General features: G+C 36.7%; 1 protein-coding gene across 4 annotated transcripts in view; it reads left to right on the top strand.

The window, feature by feature from the left end:
• The window catches only part of DCLK2 (doublecortin like kinase 2), a 79,387-nt gene extending 55,860 nt beyond the window's left edge, over positions 1-23,527 (top strand). For 2 of the 4 annotated variants that reach the window (XR_008208530.1, XR_008208529.1), the window contains 10 exons: positions 2,306-2,363; positions 5,984-6,103; positions 7,699-7,845; positions 12,053-12,186; positions 13,268-13,345; positions 14,662-14,758; positions 15,262-15,342; positions 16,460-16,576; positions 17,581-17,663; positions 20,628-20,749. Coding sequence is in view for 2 of the 4 variants with exons in the window: in XM_052690434.1 (XP_052546394.1) it covers positions 2,306-2,363; positions 5,984-6,103; positions 7,699-7,845; positions 12,053-12,186; positions 13,268-13,345; positions 14,662-14,758; positions 15,262-15,342; positions 16,460-16,576; positions 20,628-20,855 (1,060 nt within the window). In the remaining 2 variants the exon portion in view is untranslated. Of the gene's footprint in view, positions 1-2,305; positions 2,364-5,983; positions 6,104-7,698; positions 7,846-12,052; positions 12,187-13,267; positions 13,346-14,661; positions 14,759-15,261; positions 15,343-16,459; positions 16,577-17,580; positions 17,664-20,627 lie in introns of all 4 variants that reach the window. The other 2 variants (XM_052690434.1, XM_052690433.1) reach the window with 1 other exon arrangement.
• Positions 23,528-27,454: the final 3,927 nt, after the last annotated feature.

Raw genomic sequence — 27,454 nt, 5'->3', positions numbered from 1 at the left:
ATGACAAGCAGTACCACATTACAGTGAAATCATTTCCCTAGCGCTTTAAACACTGCAGGTTCGTTACAAAAATCATAAGAAGGCAATAAAGCCAGGTGTGCTGAAAAAAGAATTTGAAGTCCATTTTGTTCTGCAAGCAGCCACACATAAGAGGCTTGAGAGAAACTAAATGAATTATGCTTCACAGCGTCCTCCCACATGCTCTAAAGCTGGCCACAAATCCTTTGTTAAGTTGTGGAGCAAATAAAGTTTATAAAAGAAAGAAGGTTAAACTCATAAGATTGCATAACTTAATATTTTTAGAAATGACTACTAAGCATTTTGGAAACAGCATGATTTCCACTGAAAATGGGAAAAGGGCTACTATGTCACTTTGGTTTCTAAATGTCATCTGTGTTTTTTGGGATGAGGGGACTGGGCTAGAAAAACAACCTTCACATTAAGAAAATAAAAATAAAAAGTCAAATTTAAGCTCAATTCCATCTTTATATTTAGTAAAGCATTATTAAATGAATTTTACAAAAAAAAAAAAAAAATAATGCGATGGTTGCTGATAATAAGGAGAGAGGAAATACCAACTATAAATGCTTTTAATTTAATTTCTAGTAATTATTATACTTAATTTCTCATCATGTCATGTATGAACACTTTGGGTGTGGAGCCAGGAAGCCGTTACATCAGCTGTTCTACAAAATAAAATGGTCTCCTTTTCAAAGGGTGCCTATATGTCTATATATATGAAGACATGAGTCAACAGATGGATACTGACAGCTAGACAGAAGAATGCCAGCAATCTGTCAGACAATACTGGTCAATATGATAGGCAGTGATATCAACACACAAACTGCGTCTGCTATCCCTTGTATTTTCGTAGGTACCCTACTATAGCATTTGCAGGAGAGATTTGAAGTTGCCTCATGAACTGGCTTTACAAATGTTAGCTCCTCATTCAACACTGCACAAATGCTGAAGGTTTCCTAAGTGGGTTGTGCTGATCAGTTATTTGCAGACTTTCAGATAATGCACTTAATTTAGAATAACATAAATTGTGCTTTGAATTACGCTTTGTGTTCATAGTAGATTCTGTGTCTGTTCATAAGAGGATAGCATTTCACAGATACCATTTAGATAACACTTCTATCTAAAGACTGGATCAGGTTGTAACTATGACAACCTAGCAGATACAGCTGCACTTTGAGAGCAGAGATTCTCTGCTGCGTTTTTTAAATAATGGATCATTTGAATGTGAAATGTTAACTCAGTTCCTTTTTTGTAAGGTAGCAATTTTGATTTGCTGTATATAATGCAAAAGTGCAGTGAGAATTAACTTGTTAACTTAATAATGTACCTAATTTTTTCTTTTGTAATTGCCTGCAATGATTTTATTATATATGCAGAACACCATTACACGTGGTGTTCTGAGGCACACGTAACACTAAGTACTAACACAAAAATGGGATAGTAGCAATAGGATTTTATGACACTTTGTTTTGGTTTTTAACTCCTCCTTACTATAATTAGTAATGTGATCTTTGATTAAAGGAAAAAAAAAAAAGAAGGTAATTTATTTGTATTGCATTTTTCTTTCATTTTTTCCCCTTCTGAATAAAGGTAGAAGATTTTTATTATTGCTTAGAGGGATGAAAAGCAAAATAGAGCTCCTTCTTTTGGGGAGAATATCCACAAAAATAGTCACCCTTTTTACTTTGGATATAACCACACTCTAAAATGCCATGGCACTATAGATGATAGCTATAAAGTTCCATACACTCATGGGAATGAAAAAAAAAAAAAAAAAGAAAAAAAGAATGAATGAAATACAAAATTATCTCCTAATAAATTCAGCAGGATTTTGGACTACTATATCATGAAACACAGGGTCTTAGCTCTACTGAATCCTACCATTTTTTTTTCCATGAGGCAATCACACTTTTTTCTCTCCTCACTTACATCATAAATCAGGATGATTTTATCTTTAAAGCCTACCAGTTGAACAAAGCAAAGTGGAGAGCCCAAGACAAATTCTGCTCATTGCAGTAAAGAGGTGAGAGGGAGTTGTGCTAGGTCACAGAAGAATGAGTTGCAGCTGGAGCCTAGGAATAACACATTAAGTGAATAGGGCTGTGGTAGTCAGGGAAACAGCGGGCACAAATGTTGCTGAGAAAATGAAAAACAAAATGAAGTCTGTTCTGTTTTTTCTCAGCAGCCTCCATGGGTGAAGGCATTCCACTATGTATATTTTTATAGATAATGCCACATAATGCTGACTGATTTCTGATTAACATTTTCATATTTTTCTCACTAGATCCACAGGAAAGGAGTTTGCACTGAAGATTATAGACAAGGCTAAATGCTGCGGAAAGGTAGTGTGCGACAATTTACATGTTTAAGAAAAACAGCAGCAGCAGCAGCATGAGCAGCTGCTCATTAGTCATAAATGGGGGGTGTATTTGGGTTTCTGACTGTTTTCAGAATATCTGTTTCACAGGGTGATATTCCTTTCAAGAAACAAATAATAAAAGTTGTGAGCGTTAGTGTGCTACATTGTGGAGTAAAAAAACAGTCATCATTTTTATTGAACTAACAAACACCAGCACTTGTCCAAAATGAAATCAGACCAAACAGAGCCTAATTATTTTGATATGTAAAATACAAGAGAGGAAATTTCCTGTTTTCCCTTCCCTCTCTATCTCTTGTCCCTTTTTATGGCTGTACACACCCCTTTTATATACAGAGCATGGATTTCGGAAGAAATTTCATCAACCATTTTTTTCTGTGTATGTAGTTAAATATCTTGTAGAACAAAGATCTCTTAACAAGAGAGTTCTATACACTTTATTTCTAATACATTAAAAAAAAAAAAAAAAAAAAAAAAAAAAAAAAGCCTGCAACAGAATAGCATGTTATGTAAGAGAAGCAGGTATCCTAGAGTGTCACAGACTTCCTCCCAAGTGCAGACTTTAAAAAGCGAGGGAAAAAAAACCTAACAAATCTATAGGTAAAACATAGTCAGAAATGGAGACTAAATGTTGGAACAAAAAATAAGACTTCTATTCTACTGCTTTGCAAGACCTTAAAAACAAAGGGCTCTTGAGGAACTTATGACTCAAATGGATCACAGTTTATTGTTGCAACAGCAACACGGAAGGCACAGTATTAAACAGCAGTCAAGTTTTGTTTTAAAGACTCTGAGATAGGAAATAAATGCCATTCTTTCAAGTGTAACTAAAAGGGCAGTCTTTTATTTTGATGCAAATATCCAATTTTCTAAGTAAATGATCATAATGAAATGATTCTGGAGTTATCTTTGCAACTAAATTAGGGTTTTAATTACTTTTTATCAATTGCATAGAGTAACTGCTCTGCAGAGTAATATTCAGAGTTGTAACTGATAGGAGTGACCTTGTAGGAAGATGCTGAAAGTCCACATGATGTTCTTTGTATAGTAAGGAGCTGTACACTGCTCTGCACTGACACCCTACCTGCTGTGATGACTTGCTCTGAAGTAGAGGACCTCTGTCAGAAATGGTCTATTCATGCAGATTTTAAGTTGTGTAAGGAGATGAATGTTCCTTCCCCATTACTTTATCTCATATCCCTAGGTTTATTTAACGGAGAATTTAGAAAGAAATCTTAAAAATGTATAACCTCAAGAAAAACAGTACAAAAATTGCCTGAGATTAAAATGTAGAAATTTCTTTGGCTGTAGGAAAGTTGAACCAGTGTGTTTTACTGAAAAAGAAGTATTTTTTATTTTTTAATGCTTTGAACTTCAGATGTTTCTATTACATGTTGTCAGATATAAGCGTCATAAATTGGAATAGACCAGAGACCATTCTGTACAGTAGAGTTCAGACATATTTTCTACTTATCATTCTTGCTGCTTTAAAACAAATGAACAAAAACAGGAGGAAAAAAAATTACCACTTGTATGTTTTGAAGGGATCTTTGTCCAGATGTATGTGTATGTGCAAGCAAAGACCATACTTAACAAAGTAAATATTTAAATCTCGCTACAAGTTAGTTCTTCACCCACTCTCCTTGCCAAGATAAGTCCTGTGTTAAAAACAACTATCTGGACCAAATATGTGTGATTTGTATGTTGCCCACTGCTCGCTTCCGGTTTTTCTTGGATTGACTAAAGCATTTTCTACAATTAACCTAAATACCAATTATACTCTTCAAATAATTCCTATGAATGTAGACTGAAATCTATATTGTGCTAAAAAGGAAAACACTGGAGAAAAAAAAAAAAAAAGTTGGAAAGCTTTTTTTTAATGACAAAATATAGAAAAAACAGAGGAGTGACTGAAACCAACTGACTATACACTAGCCAATGCTTTGAAAACGAGTATCAAAGCAACAGCTCAACAATGTTTTGGAACCTCTTTTTAAAATGAGCATTAGCTATTGTCACTAGTTTTAGATAATTTCTGCCTGGGTTTTGTTTAAACGAAAGGATTTAATGATTATTACGATTTAATGATTTAGTCAAACTAAGTAAAGAAAGCATAGGTAAAAACCATTGTGTCTCAGTGAGAATTATTAGATATAATAAATTGAATATACGTTATTTGTTCTTTGGGTAGATAACTAACACTAGTTTTGAATTTACAGGCTTCCATCTATAAGGCTTAATATGCTGTGGCTGTTCACTTTTGTCTGTTGATGAGATTGAGCATTGTGTTTAACAAAATTGCTTCATGTTTATTTGTTTTCTTCCTCCAGAGCACCTTTGCTTGGAGCAGACATATGTTTGTTCAGAATGACAATTGATGCTCTTTCAAATTGAATCTCAAAGGTGTGACTGCTGAACCCGTATATGCCACACCACACTCACAAAATGAGATGCACACAGGGCATGTGGTTTCTGAGTTACACAGCCACTTAAAGCTTTGCAAAAACACAACACATCCATAAGTAAACCTGAAAATAGAAGCTAAAGTAGCATAAGATCTTTAATCACTGCTTATGCACAGTGGATCACATTTACTTCTCGTGCTCTGCTCACAAATGCATGAACTGCATGCTGCTAATCAGTGCATTAAACATGAATAAGTTCAGACTCCGGTGAGATGAGGTCTTACCTGCCAGAGGAAAGGAAACTTATGTTTTAGGCAGGCAGTGTTACTTATTTTACAGGGAATTTAAATACGACTACTGTATTCCAATATTTATAAAGGAAAATGCCAATCATTATTCCAGTGGAAGAATATGCATGCATGCAATTGTATGCAATTTTCTTCACTCAATAGCATTAACCAGATGCTAAGATATTCTGGAAAGCCAAAATCTGAAACTAATTTTTCTGTAAACCCATTACTTTCTCAGAAATATATAGAAGGATAAATTAAATGTGGATAAATTAGAAGGATAAATTAATCTGTGCACTGTTCAGCTGTTTGGAGCCACAGCGAGATGACTGAGCTGGTACATATTTTGCAGATTGCGTATCTAAAGATGCATGTAAAATAAACTGAAATCCATAACCAAAGCAGTTATCATTTTCCTATGTACAATCCATGTCCTTTTTTAAAGTGCAAGTCCTTGAAAAATAAATCCTAGGCAATCTGTCCTTGAATATTGTTCACTAAATAAGAAGTGAAGGCTGGAGAGGATCAAGAACATGTTAGCTATTGCTGGGAGGTGGCAGCTTACAAAGATCCAAGTCCAGAGGTTCTCAACCTGTTAATATCCACCTAAGAAATACAACCTGCACTTTCTGAATTGCTGTCTTATTCTGGGGTCTTTTTTAGAGACAACCCGTGGGTTATGTGTTTGAAGTATGTTGAATAAAATTTCTGGTCACTGATGAAGTACAACTGGGCTGAAATACAAGTTAAAATCCAGCATCTGACAGTAGGCTTTACTACAGAAGTGAAATAAATAGAAAAATGGGTGCTCCCTGAAGAGCTGACCAAAGGATAACTGAATGGGCCACTTTATCTCTATTCATGTATACTTCTGTACTCTTTACTGACAGGAACACCTGATTGAAAATGAAGTGTCTATTCTACGTCGAGTGAAGCATCCAAATATCATTATGCTGATAGAGGAAATGGACACTCCAACAGAACTCTATCTGGTGATGGAGCTGGTCAAGGTAAGACAAAGGAGATTTTTTTTTAAAAAGAACAGTCCTCTGTGTCAGCCAAGGATATAATGTCTAGGAGACATAATCAGATAAGATTTCAATGGCAATCTCCATTATTAATCATGCAAATAGTCTTATCAATCAGTTCCATTAGTGGCATTTACATCTCTTCTGTTGTAATTAGACTATTAGACCCACAGATTTGAGGTAATCTTGCTAACTATGTACGCAGCCTAGAGAGAAGTGGGTGGTGGTTTTATATCATTTACAACATGCAGAGCGTACCTGTGATATGCATATAGTAATGGAAAATTTGCATTTATTTCACCAATATATTTAATTATTTGCTTTAAGGGGAAAAACTCAATTTATCTTAGAAAATCATAGATACAAGTAGTCCAGACTTCACTGATTGTGTTCCATCAAAATTAAAACCTTTCACTTCTCTTCCTCGTATGAAGCATTCCTTCACTTTATTTCCAGTTGTCCAAAAACTTGATGGTGCTATTGTACACGTACAGAGAAAAAATATCTCTAATTCCATTTTACTGTCACCTTGTGAATGTAAGATACTAGTTTGATGGAGTTTTATTTCTGCACTCTCACTTACCTGTGTTCTGTACACCCACTGCAACACTGCCCATTGGCTTGGCTTGATCAGCCTGTCAGAGGAGTGCAACTCATCACTGTTTTTCCTGCCTGAAACGTTGATCCCGTAACTATCTCTAGAGCTGTTGCCGGCTTGGGAAACTGAAGAAAGCCTAGTTGTTCAAGTCAGAATTTTTGTAACCTACCCATTTATCTCCCATTCTAAAAGTTATTTTTAAATGAGAGGTTTTTCTGTTTTTAAGAAAGAATTATATTAATATTTTAATATTCCACCAGCTTGGCACGCAATTCCTGAATTGCTGCTGCTTCTCCACATGTATTGAAATGCTTGGAATGCCACCCACAGCTCAGATAAATCACTCCTACAGATGTAACCAGGGTAACCATCATAGAGACACCCACATAAAATTCATGGCAATGATTGGAAATGCTGCACAAGAAACTCATTTACATGTTGTTATGTATCCCAAGATAAAGAGGGTATCCTAATCAGACTACACAACAGGCCTACTCTGAAATCACCTGTAAGTTCTGCACTTCAAACTCATCCTGTTCAGCTGTAATAACTTGACATTTTCACAATATCTGCAACATTTCTACTTTGCAGTTCATTACAATTGCAAAACATGGTATGTTAGGCTTTTTGCTGTTGGCTGGATTTTCTTTAGGCTTTACTCAAAATCAGAGAAAGAATTAAGCTGGTAAGATGAAGAAAACAGAAACTGTATGGAGGTATCTCTGTATATCATGCATATGAGCAGTCAATCAAATGAAATCAAGTCCAAAAAAGGACTGTGATCTGTAAATGACCCAAGTTCCCATTCTACAATCTTGGTGAGAAGTTTTATGTTTCTGGAGTTTTTATCTGTTTGTTTATTTGTTTTAACATTTTAACGTGCTTCTGAGCATGCTTTTTGTGCAAGATTTTACATGGTATATTACAAATTATCTTTATTATTTTTCCTGGACTGACCTATTATCTTTCCTTACTCTAGGGAGGAGATCTATTTGATGCTATCACTTCTTCTACAAAATACACAGAGCGAGATGGGAGTGCAATGGTTTACAATCTGGCCAGCGCACTCAAGTACCTTCATGGTCTCAACATTGTGCACAGAGACATCAAGCCAGAAAATCTCCTGGTACGTTTCATTTATTTTCTAATATTTTCTTTCTTACTTCCTTCTCATTAATGCAAATGCTTGTACGTAAAAGTCAAAAAGCTGAGCAGGGAACAGAAGGAATGTTAATTTGGAATATGTACGTATAAAATAAACCTTCTACCATGAGATAGCAATCACTGTAACCCAAATGAGCTATACTCAAACATGTCCTTAGACCTATCTTTATTTACATTTTGATTGGCTGCCATTTGGACAAGTAGGAATATGGTCTCACCAAACAATGAATTTTAAAGCTGTGTTGATGAATTATTTATTACATTTTGTAAGTGGGGGATAGATGGGCTGAGAGCCACTTCTTCCAGAGATCACATGGTGATCTAAAGCTTTTTTTGAATTTTACTGTTATAGCAGGAATGAACATCCTTCTAATGACTTACCAGTATTCTAACCATGAATGAGCTCCGTACATACATTTATTTTGTCATGGGTAACTGATGACATTTTGTTTTCAGCAGAGGTATAAAGTAACTGAGTCTGTTGAAAAGAATGACCACAAAGTCTGCTCTGAGAACTGCTTAGAGAACAGTACACAGAATGGGAGCAGTGTGCTGCCTTGCTTACATAGAGGTGACACATAAGAATTATGTACTGCTTGTTAGATATTAGGTGTGATGCAATGAACAAGCAGGACATAACCTTCCCTACCTGAGTCACTCTCAACAGGAATGAAAGGAGCTTTTATTAACATTTGATGGTCATTTCTTAAAGCCTTTTGTGATATTTGTCCATCCTGTTTATTAAGGAATCCTGGCTTTTCACAAAATAGATTTTGATTTATTATAAGGATGGGATTATAAACTGAATTCTAATTAATAGTTAATTCTTTACCAACCAAGTTCTACTGGCAGTTTTCAGCAACTGACATAAACCCACAAATAAATTAGATTGTGTATCAAAAAGAAGAGGGGAGGAAGCTTCTCCCGGAAAACATAGTCATAGCAACCCAGCACTTAAAAGAGAAAATTTATCACTTAATTATCAGCAGTTCCTCAAATATAATCAATCTAAATTCATTTTAAGCTCTCATTGGTATTTGAATCAATTATAAAAAGACAAAAATGTCCTTTCTGCCTAGAAAGCCTGAAGAGATTACTCAACAGATGCAAGTCCTATTCACAGTGATTGACAATACCAGCATGCTAAGACAGCTAATTGGTATGGAATGCAAATGCAAATAATTCCCATCAGTTGCTACCTGTTCTTGGAAGTAGTTGGTTCTTTTGCACAGGTTCATCCAGCTCTCTGAATTACATTCTCTTTACCAGTCATGCATTCAAAAATATATGCTATTAGTCTTATAGTTTGTATGTGTTTATCAAGGAGAAAAATGTTTCCATTAATGATATGAATTATACAGAGAAAGGAAGAAAGGCCTTGCTACCAATTATTTGAAAAAAACCCAAACTATTTCCACCATTCTAGAGATGCTAGAGTCCTATGTCCTAGCTTCCACTGAAATCATGATAACAACATAACAACATCACTTCAAGGAAACAAAACAATATTAATTTATATGGGATGTGTCCTTATAGTTCCCTTTACTGTTAATCCAGTTTTTGTTTTTTTTTCTTGTTATCGCTGTCATATAATGTTTTTCTGTCTATTATAAGCTACCTTCCTTTCTGCAGCAAAATAACTCAGAACAAGATGATCTATGGGGCTTTTGAGTCAGGTGCATTTGGGTCTGCACAGAAATCTAAATACTTCTCAGTCAGGTTTCTTATTACTGAACTTTCCTAGTGTGACTGCAACAGCAAGACTAAGCTTAGAAAGACATTTCCTAAGAAATATTTGGCCAGTGAGAGATTTTAAACCAATCTGATGGTAGCTGCCAATCTCTAGGTCCCCATCAATTACAAATACATTATTACATTTTTAAAATATATTTAAAACTTATCAGCATTCTAGGCTTGCTTTTCTCCCTGCTTAACATGCTTAAGGCTATATAATGGGCTGACCTACATAGCTGCCAGACAGCTCAGTTGAACACTAGCTCCAGCTGCACTGTGGCAAGAAATTGCCATGCCATTTTTCTCCTCTTTCCCTAGAGCAAGCAACCAGAAACTTAACCCCAATCCATAATTTAACAGTCAGAATAGCTGTGGTGTAACAAAGAACTAATCTGTTGCTGTGCACTGGAACAAACTGTGCGTAGAAGCATCACTGCTGCTGTGCTGATCTAACAGTACTGCACCTCATTCAGAGCAAGCTGTGTGGCCATATACAGTTATTTTAAGGGCTATTACCTGTGTCTTTATCCTCAAGCTTGATGTTTGATTTATTTCAGGGTACCTTTTTGGAAGGCATAGGTAGTTGGTGAACTTGGCTACTTCTGTAGAAATGTCATGTTTGAGATCTAATGTTACCTTTATTAATCTTTTCTGGTTGTGGTGAACAAGTATTCATTCATTCACACTCATTTGGTGCACTGTGTGGTGGAAAGTAAGCAGGTGGAGAGAGCAGCACCATCGGGTAATAAACCACACTGAACTAAGTTGTTATCAGAACAAGATACGAATGCAGATATTTCACGGCAAGTTTGTTCTTCATTCCTCAAGGCAGAAGAAAAAAGTGTAATTCGGCAATTACATGAACCATCCACAGCTGAAAGTTTCATGTTATTGTTCAGATAAATTGTTTTTCCCCAGTTGTTATTTGGGGAAGAGCAGATGAGTGTTTATGGATATGAGTGTGATTATTCATTACAGTGTTGGCACTCCGCTTCTAATTCTGTTGGTTTCATTTCAGACTTGGTTCAAATAGCCTGCTGCTCTCATTTGGGCATAGTCTGTCAACAAATGGGAGTAAATACATATAGGTTTTGAGAAGCAATCAACTGATTTAACCATTGCCAGCTGTGAAATCTTAGGATCAGAAAAGATCAGCCTGGTGACAGCCTGATTCCAAATATATCATTGTCTCTTTTTTTTTTTCTACAGCTGTAGAGTGATACAAATGAGGTTATCTGTACTCTTGCTTCCATGGCAAAATCTGTTATCTGACACACGTTTTTCTCAGATGTTTTGCTGTACATAAAAGTAGCAGAACAGATGCATTTTTCTCAAATTTTATGTGTGGTGTTCATTTTTTCCAGTCATGCAAAAAAAGCTGGAAAAAACTATAGCAATTGACATTGTCCAAAGCAAATGCTCCCAGCTGTACTATCTGACCAAGTGTTTTCTGATCTAACCTTACAGATATTCTAAACTTACAGATATTCTTACACTAAATTCTATGATGAAAAGCAAATATATAAGGATTAATTGGTCAAAGTGACATCACTTAATGCAACCCAAACTAATAATGGGGGAGGGAAAGGTGACATAACACTATTTTACTGAGATCGCTGTAGAGCTAGTAATAAGAAGTACTTTAGCACCTTATCATAATTTTGTCTGTCTCTCTGGAAGGTACATAGAATTGGAAAACACATTAGAAACAACAGAAATCTCCATACATAGAATTTATTAGAAAGTGCAAGTATCACTGGATAACTTCAGCACTGCTATTTCAGCCAATGTCTTCTCTTATTTGTGAACATAGTACACCTATTCCTGTTCCAGTCTAGGCACCCTTATAGAAACTGGGATTCCACCCGTTTAAGACAGAGGAGATGCAGTGTTTTCACAGAAGTGCAAAGGCATGGTTTAACTGAAGCCTATTTGCATCCTGAAAAGTAATACAATTTCCTTGCACGTATTTTTTCTAAAACATTTTTATAGCAGACACACTAAGAAGTTACTCTGCGAGCATCTAGACAGCAACCTAACATTTCAAATTTAAAACTTCCACAGAGATGGCCATGTAACTAAATTACTAAATATTAGTGAGAGAAATGCTGAGTTTCTGGCTTTTTAGGAACTTGTAAAGACAAGAGCGTTGAGAAACTGAGTAAATAATAGCAAGAAACTATCTTCATGCATTTTCAATTTTAAATTAAGATTACTGATGTCTGGACTTTCAAGTGAAGCTTGGTTTTATGAAAATATGTAGCTTGGAAGACATTCCAGAATTGTGAACCTAACCCAATTTTAATACATGGCTGTGGAAGTTACCTCTTTTTTTCTACATTCTACATGTGGTGCTGATTATTAAAAATATAATAATAATAAATTAAAAATTTCCAATATCCTCCTCATCATTGTTTCTATTTTGCTGATTCTAGGTATGTGAATATGCAGATGGAACCAAATCTTTGAAGCTAGGAGACTTTGGACTGGCAACTGTGGTTGAGGGACCTTTATATACCGTCTGTGGTACGCCCACATATGTGGCTCCAGAAATCATTGCAGAGACAGGGTGAGGATAAGTAACTAAGACATAGGTCTTGTAACCTGTCATTTTTGGCAGGTAGCTCCTAACTGTTATGAGAACTGGAATGCTCTATCAGGATGGTCCTCAATCTCTTTTAAACAAAATAATTATGAGAAAACAGGCATCATTCAGTTCCTCAGACAGACCAGCTTCCCCATTTGCTCCCAGAGTACATGTATGCCTCCTTAACAACTCCCAAGGACACCCACTTGTGGTGCTTGTCTAAACCTGTGCTCTGAGCAGGTCTAGTTAGATCATGTCCAGATCAGGACCTCGTCTGGGTGATGCATTATGTTTGTTGCCTTGGTTTAATTAAATAACTGAATTTTTCTGTATTTATGCAGTGGTTGCCCAAACACAAAATAATTTTTACAGTAAGTCTTGCTATCTATTAGACAAGAGATCTCCCTTCCATATTAGCTGCCTCTTGCCTTAACTGTGAATTTGGACTTCTGAATGGAAGAAGGTTTGCTGGATTGATTCAAGCATCCTTCACTGTATTTGTGTTATTGGGAAATATTTCAGAGCTGGCATGAGCTCAAACATCAGAGTGCACTTCACTGGCACGTTTTAAATTTGGACAAATTGAAGGTACTGGGTAGGAAAAGAAATTGAAAAAAAAGATCTCTTTCTGACCTCTAGCATTTTAATTTCTGTGCTTTAAAAAGAAAGGTGCAGTTCTTTATTCCTTTGTTACTTGTTCGTTTAGGAGACTGGAGAATTGGTATCTTTCTTGTTGCTTAGCAACACATGATAGAGATAGTTACTGCAGGACTAAGAAAGCACCTCATTGTCTTCTATCATCAGGGATTCCGGATTGAGAAACCTTGATGCGGAATTGAATGCAGGTGTATTTGGAAAACCCTAGAGAGCCTTGAGGCTTATGGAGGTGAGGGGAGGTGGGAAGTTCCATCAAAGTGGTGCCACCAGGGCTTCTGAGACTGAAAGATCTAAATAAGATCCACGTATCCAAATAACATACAGCCAGCTCAAGTAATTTTGCAAGTCACTCCAATAAACAGTTATTTTTCAATCCAGCACAAGTAATGCAATCTTGTTTCCTCAGATACGGCTTAAAGGTGGATATTTGGGCTGCAGGTGTGATCACATACATACTGTTATGTGGATTTCCACCTTTTCGCAGGTGAGCATCTCTGTTAGTCAAAAGGAAAAATAGTAAAGACCCAAATCATTTTGTAAGCCCCATCTATCTCCCTGGAAGAGGCATTGTGGAAAAAATATACATTTAAACTGATGCTTTTTGAAGTTGGTTTCAGTTGTCCATCTCATCAGGCTTTGGTATCAGCTTTACATATTCAGTTTTCTATGGGAGCAACTGGCTTGTGCCACTGTATTCAGGGATGGAGCGCTGTGAGAGCACTTTATTTTCCTTTTGTCTTCTACGTGGGCCCCAATTCAACGAGTGTGTATGCTTTGCCCTCTAGTGTTTCTGTTTGGACACAGCTACTTACTGGTTTAGCGTCAAGGGGAAAGCTAATGGCACACAGAGGTCAGGGGAAGAATTTGCTTATGATGAGTTTTTAATCTTGTTAATCATTTTTGGTAAGCTCCATATGGTTGGTAGGGTTTGTGAATGTGATTCTCAATGTCACAGTATGAATGAAGCCTAAAAATAAGATGGATGTGTTTTGTTCGTTATTTTTTTCGTCAGAGAATGAGAAGGAATTGACATATTTTAATAAGGAATTCTTCCCTTAACATTATTTCTACAAATAGTTTGCTGAAGAAGGAAAATAAATTACAACTGCTTTGAATAGAGTTTGGGGCACGGAGGCAAAGCATTCATACCACGCCATCAGAATTAGGTCTTACCAAATTATTAGCAATTATTTGTTGAAAAACCAACACAAAAGGTTTGATTTTTCTTAACACTGAGAGGCTGAGTGGATGTTTACAGTAGGTAAGACCAACATAAGTTTTTTTGTTTGTTTAAATAAAAAGCAGCACTGCCTCTGACTTCTGAGTATTTATGACCCTATGTTTCTGATACAAACATATTTATCCAGCCAGCAGCCTGCCAGTACCCAGTCTACTGCACGTTTTCCATCCTCTCTGTGAAATACTTTCAAAATCCAGATGCAGTAGCTTAGAAGAAGCTCATTTCACTAGCATTCTTCCCCTTTACACGCCTTTTTGTGGCAGATCCTTTTGGCTGGGCAAATGACTTATGTTTAAATCACCATTCCTGTCATTGTATTTTGTGTTAACTCCGTAGTCTCTTCCAGTGGAAGCCCTTTCAACTCAATATTATTTTTCAGTTTGCGTAACTCCTGACAGCATAACTATGGCAAAGAATTCAGAGGTGCCATCGCTATATAAGCCTGCAAAGTAGGCACTTGTAATAATTCATATAACAAATTCTGTTCCATTTCCAAAATCAAATTTAAAACTCGCATGATAGATTTCATTCTCATCTCTTTCATTATTGCTGTTCCACAGTGAAAACAACCTTCAGGAAGACCTTTTTGATCAGATACTTGTGGGGAAGCTGGAATTTCCTTCACCCTACTGGGATAATATCACTGATTCAGCAAAGGTACTGATATATCTTCTAACTCTAAAGAGCTTTTCTGACAAATCACTGAGAAGACTGTGCCCTATTGGAAATGTGGGACAGAACACTGACAACAGAATGTTAACCACTCTTCCACGCTTTTTCCTATGCAAGGTGATTGCAAACTGGTAAAGTGATTTAAATATCCTTTTTTTCCTACTCTGGAGGAATACATAAGAGAATATGGTTTTCAAACAGTTTCACGAGTTTCATAGTTCTAATTTGTGCTCTTTATGTACTGTGACTGTGTACTGCCCATACAGAATCACTGTGTCCCAGTTGTGTTTTGTTCTGGTCACTTGTATGAGTACAGAGAACAAACTGGACCATTACTACTGATGTTTGGAAGAGCTGTTTTTTTGTTTGGTTTTGGAAAACTTAGTGAACGTGCATGCAGTAAGAAAGTTGTGCCGAAAAGAACTTTGAGCAAAAATTTTCACTGTAGTTTTCTTTCCCATTCTCATAACTCATTTTTCTTTACAAAGGAGTTAATTAGCCTGATGCTACATGTGAATACCGAAGCCCGATATACAGCAGCACAGATCTTAAGCCATCCCTGGGTGTCAGTGAGTAAATTACATTTTACTTATCTCTAACTTGACATTACATCTATAAATCTATTACACTGTAGTCCTCAGAAGCAGCAACACAATTCTGCTATACTCATTTTTGTTTATTCAAACACTATTGCCACTTGCACATGTAAGAGACTAGCAAGAGCCTGAAGTTTCAGCTGTTGCTAACTCTGTTGACAACCGTTTTCTAACATAACAGAGTGAAGGATATCACCTGTTGATTGAGATTAGAAAGTGCTGGAGGTTTTCATTTTGCTTCTTAAACATAACCTGACAAGCAGATGTGACTTGGGCATCTTCTAGATTGAGTGTGAAATATCACAAAAGATCATCTTTTAAAAGTGTACTTGGAAGGAAGGACTATTCTGCACATTGGCATCTCATTTGCTGCAATGCTACTTAAAAGAAATTATAACTGCCTGTTTTTTCACAAGAGAATTAGCAAATAAAATACATCGGCACTAAGCTGATGACATAGAGCTGCTGGACAGCCATGTGGAGGAACACCAAAGTATGTTGCTTATTGATTTCAAATCAGTTTTCTACTAATAAATACCAGGTTTACATGTATATAGCCAATGCTGATTTCCACGTGCATTTTAAAAGAGAAAATACGGATTTCTCTCACACAAGAGAAGACAACTGTAAGGATTTTACCTTTTGAGAGGAGCTGTTATGCACTGTATGCACCTATGGCACTGCATTTTGTTTCCTCAGTCTGGGGGATGTGATGGGCCATTTAAAATGCTTACTCAAATAAAGCCAAATGACAAATACACTTTTAACCAAGCATAGCTGTACAGTTAAAAGGTAAAAGTTGTTGCTCACGGCTGTAGGACAAATTCACGGACTGAAGTTAAGCAGTTCACATGGCATTTTAAGAAACAGAAGGTCAGACACAAAAGAGTACTTCATAGGTTCCTTTCCTACATAGTTTGTCTCAAATGGTTTGAACCATCACTCAAGTAATAGAGGGCACTCGTTTTTGGCCTGCTTACCTGAATGGTTACTTTGAGGTAGTACCTCTAGCTAATGGAACATTTCTCTTTTGCTCAGTTACATTATTTTTTTTTTCCTTACCTTCAGTATTGTGTTTGTTCTAATACAGGATGACACTTCCCCAGAGAATAATATGCAAGCTGAAGTAACAGGTAAACTGAAGCAGCACTTTAACAACACCCTACCCAAGCAAAATAATACATCTGCTGGGGTTTCTGTCATCATGGTAAGAGAAATAAAGTTTTTATACATTCATATTGTACTTAGCATATTTTTCTAACAGTACTCTGTGAGCATGTGTGGTGTAAGAACAGCAAAAGCAAAGCTGGAATAGTCCCTAATTCTAGTTGTGTACTGTATGGATTGTCCTACTGTCGCTTGAGAGCAGCCAAGTCTATCATGGTGTGCTAGCTAAGCTACAAAAACAAGCTTTCAGATACATGTAAACACTAAGTAGTAATATATTGAAATGGAGTTTATTAACTCGAAATCCTTCATTGAAAAAAACTGTAATTTTAATCATACTGATCAGCTAGCTGCTGAAGTAGGCTCCTCTATTCTGCCCAAGCAATGCTCCATCTTGAGCATACTGTTGTTCAATACTGTGTTTGTGGGGAAAACCAGATTCCCATTCAGAAATTCTTTTCATAGTATTGAATATTTACCACATTAATTTTGTCCCACTGCAACTCTAGCTATGTATGTTATGTATGCTCCTTACAGGGAACATTAATCAAAGCGTACAAAGGAAACTACTTAAGTAGATGTAGGAGAATCACAGTTGAGTTCCCTGCTATCAGTGCTCAGAACTGTGTTTCTAGTTGATGGGCCACTTTTTCATAGAAAAACGCAACAGTCCAAGAGCTTGAGCTGCCATTCCCATATTGAGGCCCACTGCTGTCTAATTTAAGGATGTGCTCTGCATACAAATAGTATCTTTCATTACTAGAAAAAACACAAAATTATCACTGATAGTAAAGTACCAGTGTTTTTTTTCCTTGATAGCTTTAACTATTCTGAATATACAGCCCACTTACGTTACCAAAGAGTTATTCTTATCATCTGAAAGTAGGTAAACTTGTAAACTTAAATAACGTGTGCATATGTTTATGCTTCTGCAAATACATTTACATGAATTAAATAGGCAGTAGGAAGAGTAGAAGACTAAAAATGAGAGAAGTCAGAAAATGGATTTCAGGTTCATGCTGTTGTCTGCATTTCATTTGACAGTTTGACTTGACAGTTTGAGAGGGACTTCAGAGCTTCATTCTTTATTCTGTTGAGACTATGGATAAGCCTGAAGCTGAAAACTGGTATAAAATGCAATATATGTAATAAAAGCAATTTTAATTCTAACTCTCAGCCCCTCTCCAACTTGCATGTGACTTAAGCCTATCTCAGATCTCTGACACAGTGTAGCTTCTGGCTTCTTATTGGTGCGGTTTTTTCCCCTCAATTCCATAACTACTGCCAGCCCTTCAGCCAAGAATGTTATTAAATCTTTCGATTCTCCTTTTTCCTGCCCTATTTCCTCCTAGCAGTTGTGAAAGGAAAACAATTAAAAGGAAACAATTAAATATTTAGTTCTGAATGCAGCTTGGAGTTAATGCTGAAGGGAAAATAAACTGTTCAAAACAGTGTAATTTAATGAGAATTAAGCCCTAAATTTTGTTACTCTTGCTCTGGATTATTTACAGCATTAAAATTTAGTTATCTTCCTGGGCTTCACTTACATCAAAACATTCGGACAAGCACAGTATTGTAACCACTGTGTACTGTAATGCATTGCTATTGCTAGATCAGTCCACCTGCATATTTAATGGAATCCCTTTTAGCATCACTTCATTCAAATATTGCCACCTGGACAATGCAGATAATACCATCGTGTGGCAGATAAGTAAAACTGCACATACTTACTTCAATGTTCTTGAATAGGAGACTTTTTCTGCCCCTCAAAAGCATACTGCTGTTAACTCATTATTGATTTTTTTTTTTTTTTTGTCAGTTTAAAACTGTTCTGTTAATCAATATTTGTTGCAATTGTGTTAGTTCTGCTTTAAGTAAGTCTAGTTTCTGTCCCTTGCTTCCCTCCTTTTTCCTCCTTTCCCCATGCCTGCATTGCTTTCCTCTGAATAGGTCCAAGGCAATGGTACGTACTAACTGCAGTGCTTTGTTCTGCTGCACAAAAAAAATACATGTGCTCTGTCTGTCACAAGGAGAAAGGAGAAATAATTCAGCCAGTCTGAAGTGGAAAAGAGCTAAAGCCACACAGAAACACCAAAGTAAAAAAAATCTTAAACACTTGCAAAGAAGTTTTGTGTATTAAGGGAGGCATATTTGAAATTTTCTAAGCTAGCACTGATAACAACTAGTTATTTCTCACTTCCTCAGACACTCAGTTCATTTCCCTGAGAGCAATTCTGTGCATGTGTACATCTTACAATATCTGAAAGCAATCAGAAAAAGTATATATCTGCTACTGTTCACTCCATGAAGTTATAACATTGGATACCCTTCTGTGTCCCAGGAGCAAACTGACAGCTGGCAAATTTTCCTTGTCAGTGTGACACAAACAGCCAAGACTAACAAAACATTGAACTGCATGATGAGTGAAAAGATAGGAATTGTACGAAGAAGGTACCACAGTAAGGACACAGAGAGGTGAAAAAAAAACCACCTAAAACGCAACCTACTGAAATAGAAATTGTTTCCATTTCAAATAAAATTTTTGAGACTAATTCCAGAACAACCTGCCTTCCATATACCTGTAAACTATTGAAGACCTGTACCTGTTGAAAAGCTGGAGCTACCAGTCAAGCTTTCTTTACTAAAGTCAGATGAAAGAGAAATCTGAATTCTGATAGCCCACAGTCATTTTTCACTTAAGATTTTTCACTTCTTAACATGAACAGTTAATTAGGAGAACAGAGGCTCACTACTTAGGTTCTGCCTTGTCCTTGGTATCTTTGATGCAATAAACTACAGCAGAAAAACACATGGCATATTTAATTCCTATCAGAAAATTATTTCAGTATCCAGACCAAAAGATTTAGAAAGTTTCCACTAACACTTGGAAACCACTGCATTACAGAAGTCCTTCTGAACAATTAAATGAAAGAACATAAAAGACAGAGCACCTAATTTATTTTAACAGTAGAACATTCTGGCTGAAAACAAATCGCTACATAAGTGTTTTATAATGCTTATACATAAATAGGAAGACATTTCCATGCAGGTGAAGCACACATTTGTGTCTGTCTTCTCACTACAAGTATCACAGATTTGCAGATTACTGTAGAAAGCCCAATCAACTTGCACTTGACCAGAGGAAGTGCATCTTGTACCATTCCACATAACTGAATAAACTAGAAAGAACTTAATCTCTATTAAGTCTATATTCTCATTGGTACTTGTGGTTAAGCCAACAAGCATAGCGATTTGTAACAATCAATATCAGCCTTCAAACTGTGAAACAAGACCCATTATGCTGTCCCTCCAAACCCTGGAAAACAATTCTGAAATTTCTGACACAGGAACTACCAGATTTCCCTCTTGCTCACCTTCAGACATTCTACTAGAAATGAAACATTACCCCACAGTGTAATGTAATATTAATTTGCAATAGCTTTCAGAGATGAAAGTAGTATGGTTTAGCAGACACACCACATTTTCCAAGACAATCTACCTGATGCACTACAGAGTTCTTTCCAGGCTGATCTGCTACTCTTTCTCCCACTTGCATTTTTTAGCAACACTTTTCAGAAATGATGCATTTTTGTAACTGCATTCTGTTAACTTTTTACAAACAAGCAGTAAGGGATTCTACTAGAGATAGAAAGACTCCTCAGCTTCCAGATGTTACCTTCACACACCAGTAGTTCTGGTCTTTACAGAAGCGCATATTATGCTCAAATTAAAAGATATGTAGTTAACTCTCTGTGTCTCGATAAATGCAGGTACATACATTTTGCTAATGTAAAGAGAGTTCAGACAATATCACAATCGCTTGTTATTTTTCTCTCCACATCAGACTTGCAAAAAAACTGTCAATTTGGATCACCACAGCAAATAAGTATCTTCAAGATAGTTTTCCAATGCCAGCACTTCAAAACAAAAAACAATTTTATAAGTTTTCTAATGTTATTTCTCCTTTTTTTCTGGCTCTAACGCATGCACTTAATGTCTTGTAGATTGTTTTAACCCCATGTTCAACACAGGGATTTGATTTAACTGCTGTTTTTTGTATTTTTTGCCTTGGGTTTTTTGTCTGTTTTTAGAACACAGCTCTAGATAAAGAGAGTCAGATTTTCTGCAGCAAGCGCTGTCAGGACTCCGGTAGAGCTGGAATGGAGAAAACTTCTGCAATTACTGCTGCAGCTGCTGATCCACACGCAGCCGGGTCCGAGACCCTACTCCCTGCTGCTTCTGAGCCAGTCAGATCCCCCACGCTCCCCACCTCAGCGTCTCCTGAGTTTGCTGGGGAGCAGTCTGGTGTGCAGGACTGACTAAACCAAATCCACCCGAATGTCCCTGTGCTCTTGCCACGGTTTCTCCTCATTTCACATGACAGTTTGTTTTCAGTTTTCTTGCACCCTCCTGTGGTGAGCCCAAAGCAGGCTCTGCCACAAGACACTGAACTTCAAAAGCGAGTGAGTAAATGTGGTTTTTTGAGTGCTCTTTGCCATCAGCAGTAGGGAGAAAAGATTCTGGTAATGTTAGATGATTTTTAAGTTATCTGTGTTAGTTTAATTTCCTGCATTCACACACTCTTGGGCTCTAAGTAGACTAACTTTATGTGTAGCTAACCGCAAAGGCACCTGAGATGATGAAGGATTGCCCAGCCTCACTTGTACAAGCGGGCCCCAGTGTGTTCTGATGAGGGTTCTCAGAAAAGCAGGAGAGGAAAACAAGGAAAGAAAAGTTCCATTCACCTTCTACTCTGATGCCTCTATTTTTAGGCAAGTGTCTACCAAACTTGAAGAGGCATATTTTCACAAAAAATAAAAAAATAATAAAAAAAAGTAGGGAACTAACTGTAAAATATTGAGAGGCAAATACTGGAGATACAGGAAAGGGTGGGCATTTTTTTGCATAAAGTTTGTTATCAGACTTGCAGACTGCAGGGTAGTGTTTAGCTAATTTGAATTTTAATAAGGGGACTTGGGATGTAAACACAAGCGCTGGTCATTTATTTGTAATAAAGACCAGAGTCAAGGAAGCCTTTTGGTTCTAGCCTTTTTCTATCCTAATCACAGATATCACACCCTTCTCCAGTCAGTCTACCTGTTAGATACAATAAAATGACTTTGGGCCTGCAAACAGAATGCCTGCTGCATGTTACCTAGCTAGGATGGCCAGAGCAGTATTTAGTTCTAGAGAGAGCTGACAGGAGCTACTCAAAGCAGCCGCCATCAGTAGCTAGCAGCAGTCTGTCAGCACTATTCCCCCCACTCACCTGGTGCAGGCACTGGAAACATGGACTGGGGAGCAGACATGCTTAATCTGCAGTCACGGATAGAGGAGGTTTTATCTTTACCATACTGCTTCATTCAATATTGTATGTATTCAGCTTATTCTTTTCCTTTGCTTGTTCTTTTCAATTGGTCATAGGTCATTTTCTTTCTTAGCTATACTTTCTACTAGAATTGTAAACAAAGACCTGCAATAAACTTTCTTCATTAAAAAAAACAAAAAAACAAAAAAACAAAAAAAAACAACCAAACAAAAAACAGCTCTCAATCATTTATTTCTCTGAGAATTCAGTTATCTTGTCTCTGAAGAGTCTGACCACTTGGGTGCATCGCAAGAAGATTTCATAAAATAAATCCGAGTATTTCTCATACGCTTTTAAAGTCCCTTGATTTCAATGGAGGACCAAGGCAATACACAACTGATCATAACTGAAAATACTCTGCCTTATTCAAAAAGGCAATAAAGCGCACAAAACGCCAATTTCTAACCTACGCTCATGGAACAGCTGAGAGATTTACAGGTACAGTGACAAAAAAAAATCAGTTGTGAAGGAATGAAAAGGTATTACAGGTATGAAAAGAGATTACAGGCCCTAATGAAAAAAAAATTGGGCTTGATTGAGACAACAAAATTTGAATTGCAACTATAGTTACTGTGAATTAACTCTTTTTACAGGCTTACTGGAACGAGGTCAAATTTACTTGAAAATATGAAAATGGACATAGTATAAAATTAAGTACATTTACATTTTCAAATAGTGTAAAAATATGAAGATAGCAGTCTGGCCTTACACAGAAAATGATGAGACTTGCATGAGATAGATGCATATACAGTTAGCAAGTTCTGCAGTAAGTCATAGACTATGCTGAAGAAGGGATGCAAAATTTTCAGATGGGATAGACTAATGCACCTACAACAAGGAAAGGGAGCACTAAACAGAGATGACACTGATAAATTACTGAATTGAGTTAAGAAGTGAGTAAGGAGGAAGAAGCGGCAAAATGATAAGGATTGGGTCATTTTGAGGTGGTGTTTTTTTTCTTTTTTTTTTTTCTTCTAAGAGGATGAATATTCAGCTATAGGTACTTATTTTACAAAGGAAAAATGGACAAGGATTAATAGAATCATAGAATCACCAAGGTTGGAAAAGACCTAAAAGATCATCCAGTCAAACCGTTCACCTATTACCAATAGCTCCCACTAAAGAGATCCCACTATAGAGATAGCTAACAATTTGTCTTCAACAAAGCCTCATGCTTTTGTGAAGGAAAGGATGAAAATCTGACTGGTAACTGGCTGCAATTTAAACTATTATGTATGCCTTTACCCTCTTCTACAAAACAAAATATCTAGAACTCACATACCTAGGTTTATGAATGACCAACATGTAAACATTCATAGACAAGTACTGTGGTTTGCAGAGGAGACAGCACATAGACTACGCCAAAATCACCTACTTAATACTGACCATCGCTCTGAAAGATGATCTTGTGGTGAACATATCAGATAAAAACATGCTATATCTAGGCAAATTCTTAACTTAGTCTTTGACCTTAAAAAAACCATATCGCTTCTCTGTGCCTTAATTTGGCACCAAAGACAATAAAGCTATGGGTGCATAGGTGGCATAGTAACACTACTCAAAGCATCACAGTTTAACATCAAAAGAGAGACATGCTGGTTAATAATAAAACACGTAATGAAGGCTCCTTAGTATTGTGTGGTTTGTTATCTACTGCACTTTCATTTAACCTATCACTCTTTCAACCCATCACTTGCACGAAGAAAGCAAAAAAAAATCCAGCATAAAAAGATACGGTAAAACAGAACCATGCTCTACTTTCAAGCGAAAGAATCAACATGTATCAACATCTACAAAATTTTAAACTCAAGTGATCCTTTGTCCAAGAGGACTGTCATCTCTTCCATTTTATAAAAACAACTGGAAGTCATGAATTGTTTTGATACCTATTGATTAAATGCCAGTGTTTGCAAATACTCAGCACAACTACCACCATGCCTATGTTTTAAAAAATGGAATTATAAACATCAATCCTTTTAAAAAGCCTCTATTTTTAGCTTCTTGGAGTGTGATTAATTTATACCCCAGTAGATCAAGTTCACAAGTTCTAGACTCAAAATCTCTCCTTAACAGAATTGAGTCCACCCCAGCTATAAGTCAACATAACACTAAATTCACTATGGTTGCTGTCAAAATTTACTCTTACCCCTATTCTTGGCTTATAAAATTAATTACAATAATTGTCATTAAGTACATTAAGGTAGAAGATATTTTATGACATTACTACCACAGCAGAGATCTGTTGCTTTTAAATGCAAACAGTTCTCCCCCTCCCCTCCCAATTTCACTAAATACATAAGAAGCTAAGAAAAAAGCAATGACTGAAATTTAACACATTTTAGGGCATCTTGTTCTCAAATTAAATATGTAATTTTTAAAACCTAAGTTAATTATATATATAAGATACCAGAAAGACATTTCTTCCAATACCTTATTGCCATTTTTTCTTTCCTGCTCATTAGAACTCCAAGACTGATCTGTATCTCGTCTAACAACTGCATATTCCCTGTGAGGATGCCATGAATATTTCTGTGTTTGTTACAGAAATACTTCGATTACTCTTTAACAGTTGAACATACAGAAGTGTTTATTCCTGTAGAATACCATCAATGACAAGTTGTTGCAAAATAAAGGAACTAATGATTAGCTTTCATTTACATATGCAGGAAAAAAAACAGGACAAAAAACCCCAAACCACAACTTGGCAATGCCATCTCTGCAGAACACAAGAAAATATATATAAGAAAAGTTACGCTGACATTTTAACATCTGAAAAGAGCAGGAAAAAATGCAGCTCTAGAACAAAGAAGCAAAATGAACATTGCTACGGATACTACCTATATATGCTGAAGTTCCACAGTGAAAAGAAATAATCATATCTATTTAAAGGTAGGAGATACAGAACAGTAAAATTCCTTCTCGCATTCTCATGTGACTAGGATGTTCTGATGGCTCTCCTGCACTATGAAAACAGTATCTGTTTTCTCCAGTAGGCCAGCCTTGTGATAGCATATTTTCCTTTCTCCTATCCAAGTGACATTATACAAAAATAAACTTACTATCCAATATCCCGAAGCAATACACCATCAAGTGGCAGAAGAGAGAGAGAAGAGAAGGTCCAATGGGAATACAGGGAAAGGATTATAAGAATGCAGAGTTATGCACTGTTTGCTTCTGAGTTGCAAGCACATTCAAGGTACTTGGTGCTTGTTGGAGCTGTAGCTCTTAGTGCTGCTCCAGAGCAGAGCAAAGGAAACTCTTCAGCACCCTGGAGATCAGAAGCAAGACACTGCCTGTGATTTCAACAGGGATCACAGCTAGAGTAGATGCTATTTCATTTATCTAATTGAAAAAAAAAAAAAAAAACAAACAAAAAAAACACATTAGCCAGGAAGCATTAACTTGATATAATGCTGTCTGTACTCTCCTCAAAACAGGTTTCAATTTCCTGTTTACAGAAGTGGATCTGATCATCTCAGGATCTAAATTTATGCAGCAAGCATATTGTAAACCAAGCACACATACTGAAGTAATTATCTGCTTTTATATAAGTATTTCAAGCTAATGGAGGGAAGGTTGGATATAGGTTGGATACAAGGAAAAAGTTTTTTTACAGTGAGGTTGGGGATGCACTGGAACAGGTAGGTTGCCCTGTCCATCCATGGAGACATTCAAGACCAGGCTGGATGGAGCTTTCAGCAACCCAATCCAGCTGTGGTGTCCCTGTTCATTGCAGGGCCATAGATGGCCTTTAAAGGTCACTTCCAACTCTAAGGATTCTATGATTCTGTTTATCAATTATTTTTGGTTATAGCAGTTTGAAAAATGGAGCAGTGTATTTACATGGGTTTGTTTCAACCTACATTCAAATGGCAACTGGAAAGCAAGAGAAATGCACAGAACTATCCTGACACTGATTTTTTTTATAAGATTGAATACAGCAAGGTAATCCAACACTCCTCCTGACATCACTTTCCACATGCAAGTGTTAAGCACAATTAGGGAAGTGATAAATTGCTTCTATTCACTGTGGTATCTATCTGGCCTTTAAAAAAAGAAAAAAGAAAGGATAAAAAGTCACACTCAGCTATCGAAAGCACTTGTCATTACTAAGTGCACAAATGAAGAGTGAAAACCAATACAGGCAGCAGAGAGTGTGGCAGTGCCCTTTCTGAATGCCTGAGGGTACTGCTGGGTTGGGACTTAACAGCTACACCTGCACAACTGCTTTGGGGCAAGGGCTGCCTTTTAGTGCCCTTCCAGCACTTCCATCAGCAGGAAGGTGATCCTTTGTGAGTTAGTCTTTTATTATTATTGTTAGACTAAATTAGCATTGTAAAAACATATAGGGGCAGGGTCTGAAGAAGAAAGCTGCCATGCAACCATCCACCAAGTTTTTTCTTCAACTGTTCCTTCTGATTTATTTCTTTCCAAATGACAGTGGATTTTTATTCCTTTGTCATATTTGGAAATGGCAACAAAAAAGAAGCATGCAAAACGCAGCTTGCAGAGAAGCAAAGCCTTGCCAGAAAGCACCAGCAACTATTCCCTTCTCCCCAGATTTATATTTGCCAGAGGGTTAGTGTGCTTAAACATTCAAACGTTTAAACACAGTTTAAAAATGCTGCTTAAAAAGACACCAGCTTTACTGTTCTATGTGCTGTCTACAACAGCCACATTTTGTTTTTGCAGCTAGCAGGGCTTGCTCAAATACAGATTTCTAGCACACAGGATGATAAACACAAGAAAAAGCAGAAAAAAAAACCCTGCAATCTGCAAATCCATTGCTGGACACAACATGTTCTAAATACACAAACAGACTCAGCTATATTAGTTGTATTTCATGGTTTTGCAGCTCAGAACTTACAGTGCATACTGAATGAAGTAACAGCCAAAGAAAAATTTATAACTTGAAGAAAACAGAAATGATCATCTATCTAACTCTTACCACTTAGTAAATAGCAATGCATTTTTTTTTTCCTATGCAGTTCATACAGCACAACCTCCAAAGCACTTAACTAGATGTCTTCTGTTAGCTGAGTACATAACACAGCTCATGTATGAGTCTGTGATTTCAAATTTTGCTAAATATAAAAGTCACTCTGCATTTCAATAATATGGTTCCTAATAGCATCACAATTAATTTATAAGATAATTATTTCCCATGGCTTCTACGAAGTTGTGAAATCTCACATGACTACACAAAACCCCATCCAGGAAAGCTCACAATAGTTTACAGCAACACACACGGAAAAGCTCATCTCTGCTTTTGTTTTGCTAGGATGCAGTAAGCTTTTTAGAAACAACACATTCATCTTCTATTCCTTTTGAACTATTTCAAATGTAGGACGTGCCCTAGCAGCAGCACTCATCACTCACAAGTTGATGAAAATGAAACTTGGCGTGTAAAGCAGAAAAGCTATAATCCAGACAGACACCATAGCTAGCCTATTCTTACTCAATATATCTAAAAGCAGTTATGTCCTCACTGAGGTTGCAATAAAAATCATTTCCCACACAAGTCCTGGTTTTGGATTTCATGTTGCTAGT

This window comes from Tympanuchus pallidicinctus, unplaced genomic scaffold, assembly GCF_026119805.1.
Source record: "Tympanuchus pallidicinctus isolate F22 unplaced genomic scaffold, pur_lepc_1.0 scaffold26, whole genome shotgun sequence".
In the NCBI taxonomy this organism is placed as follows: Eukaryota; Metazoa; Chordata; class Aves; order Galliformes; family Phasianidae; genus Tympanuchus; species Tympanuchus pallidicinctus.
This window is presented reverse-complemented; position numbering and strand designations above follow the sequence as displayed.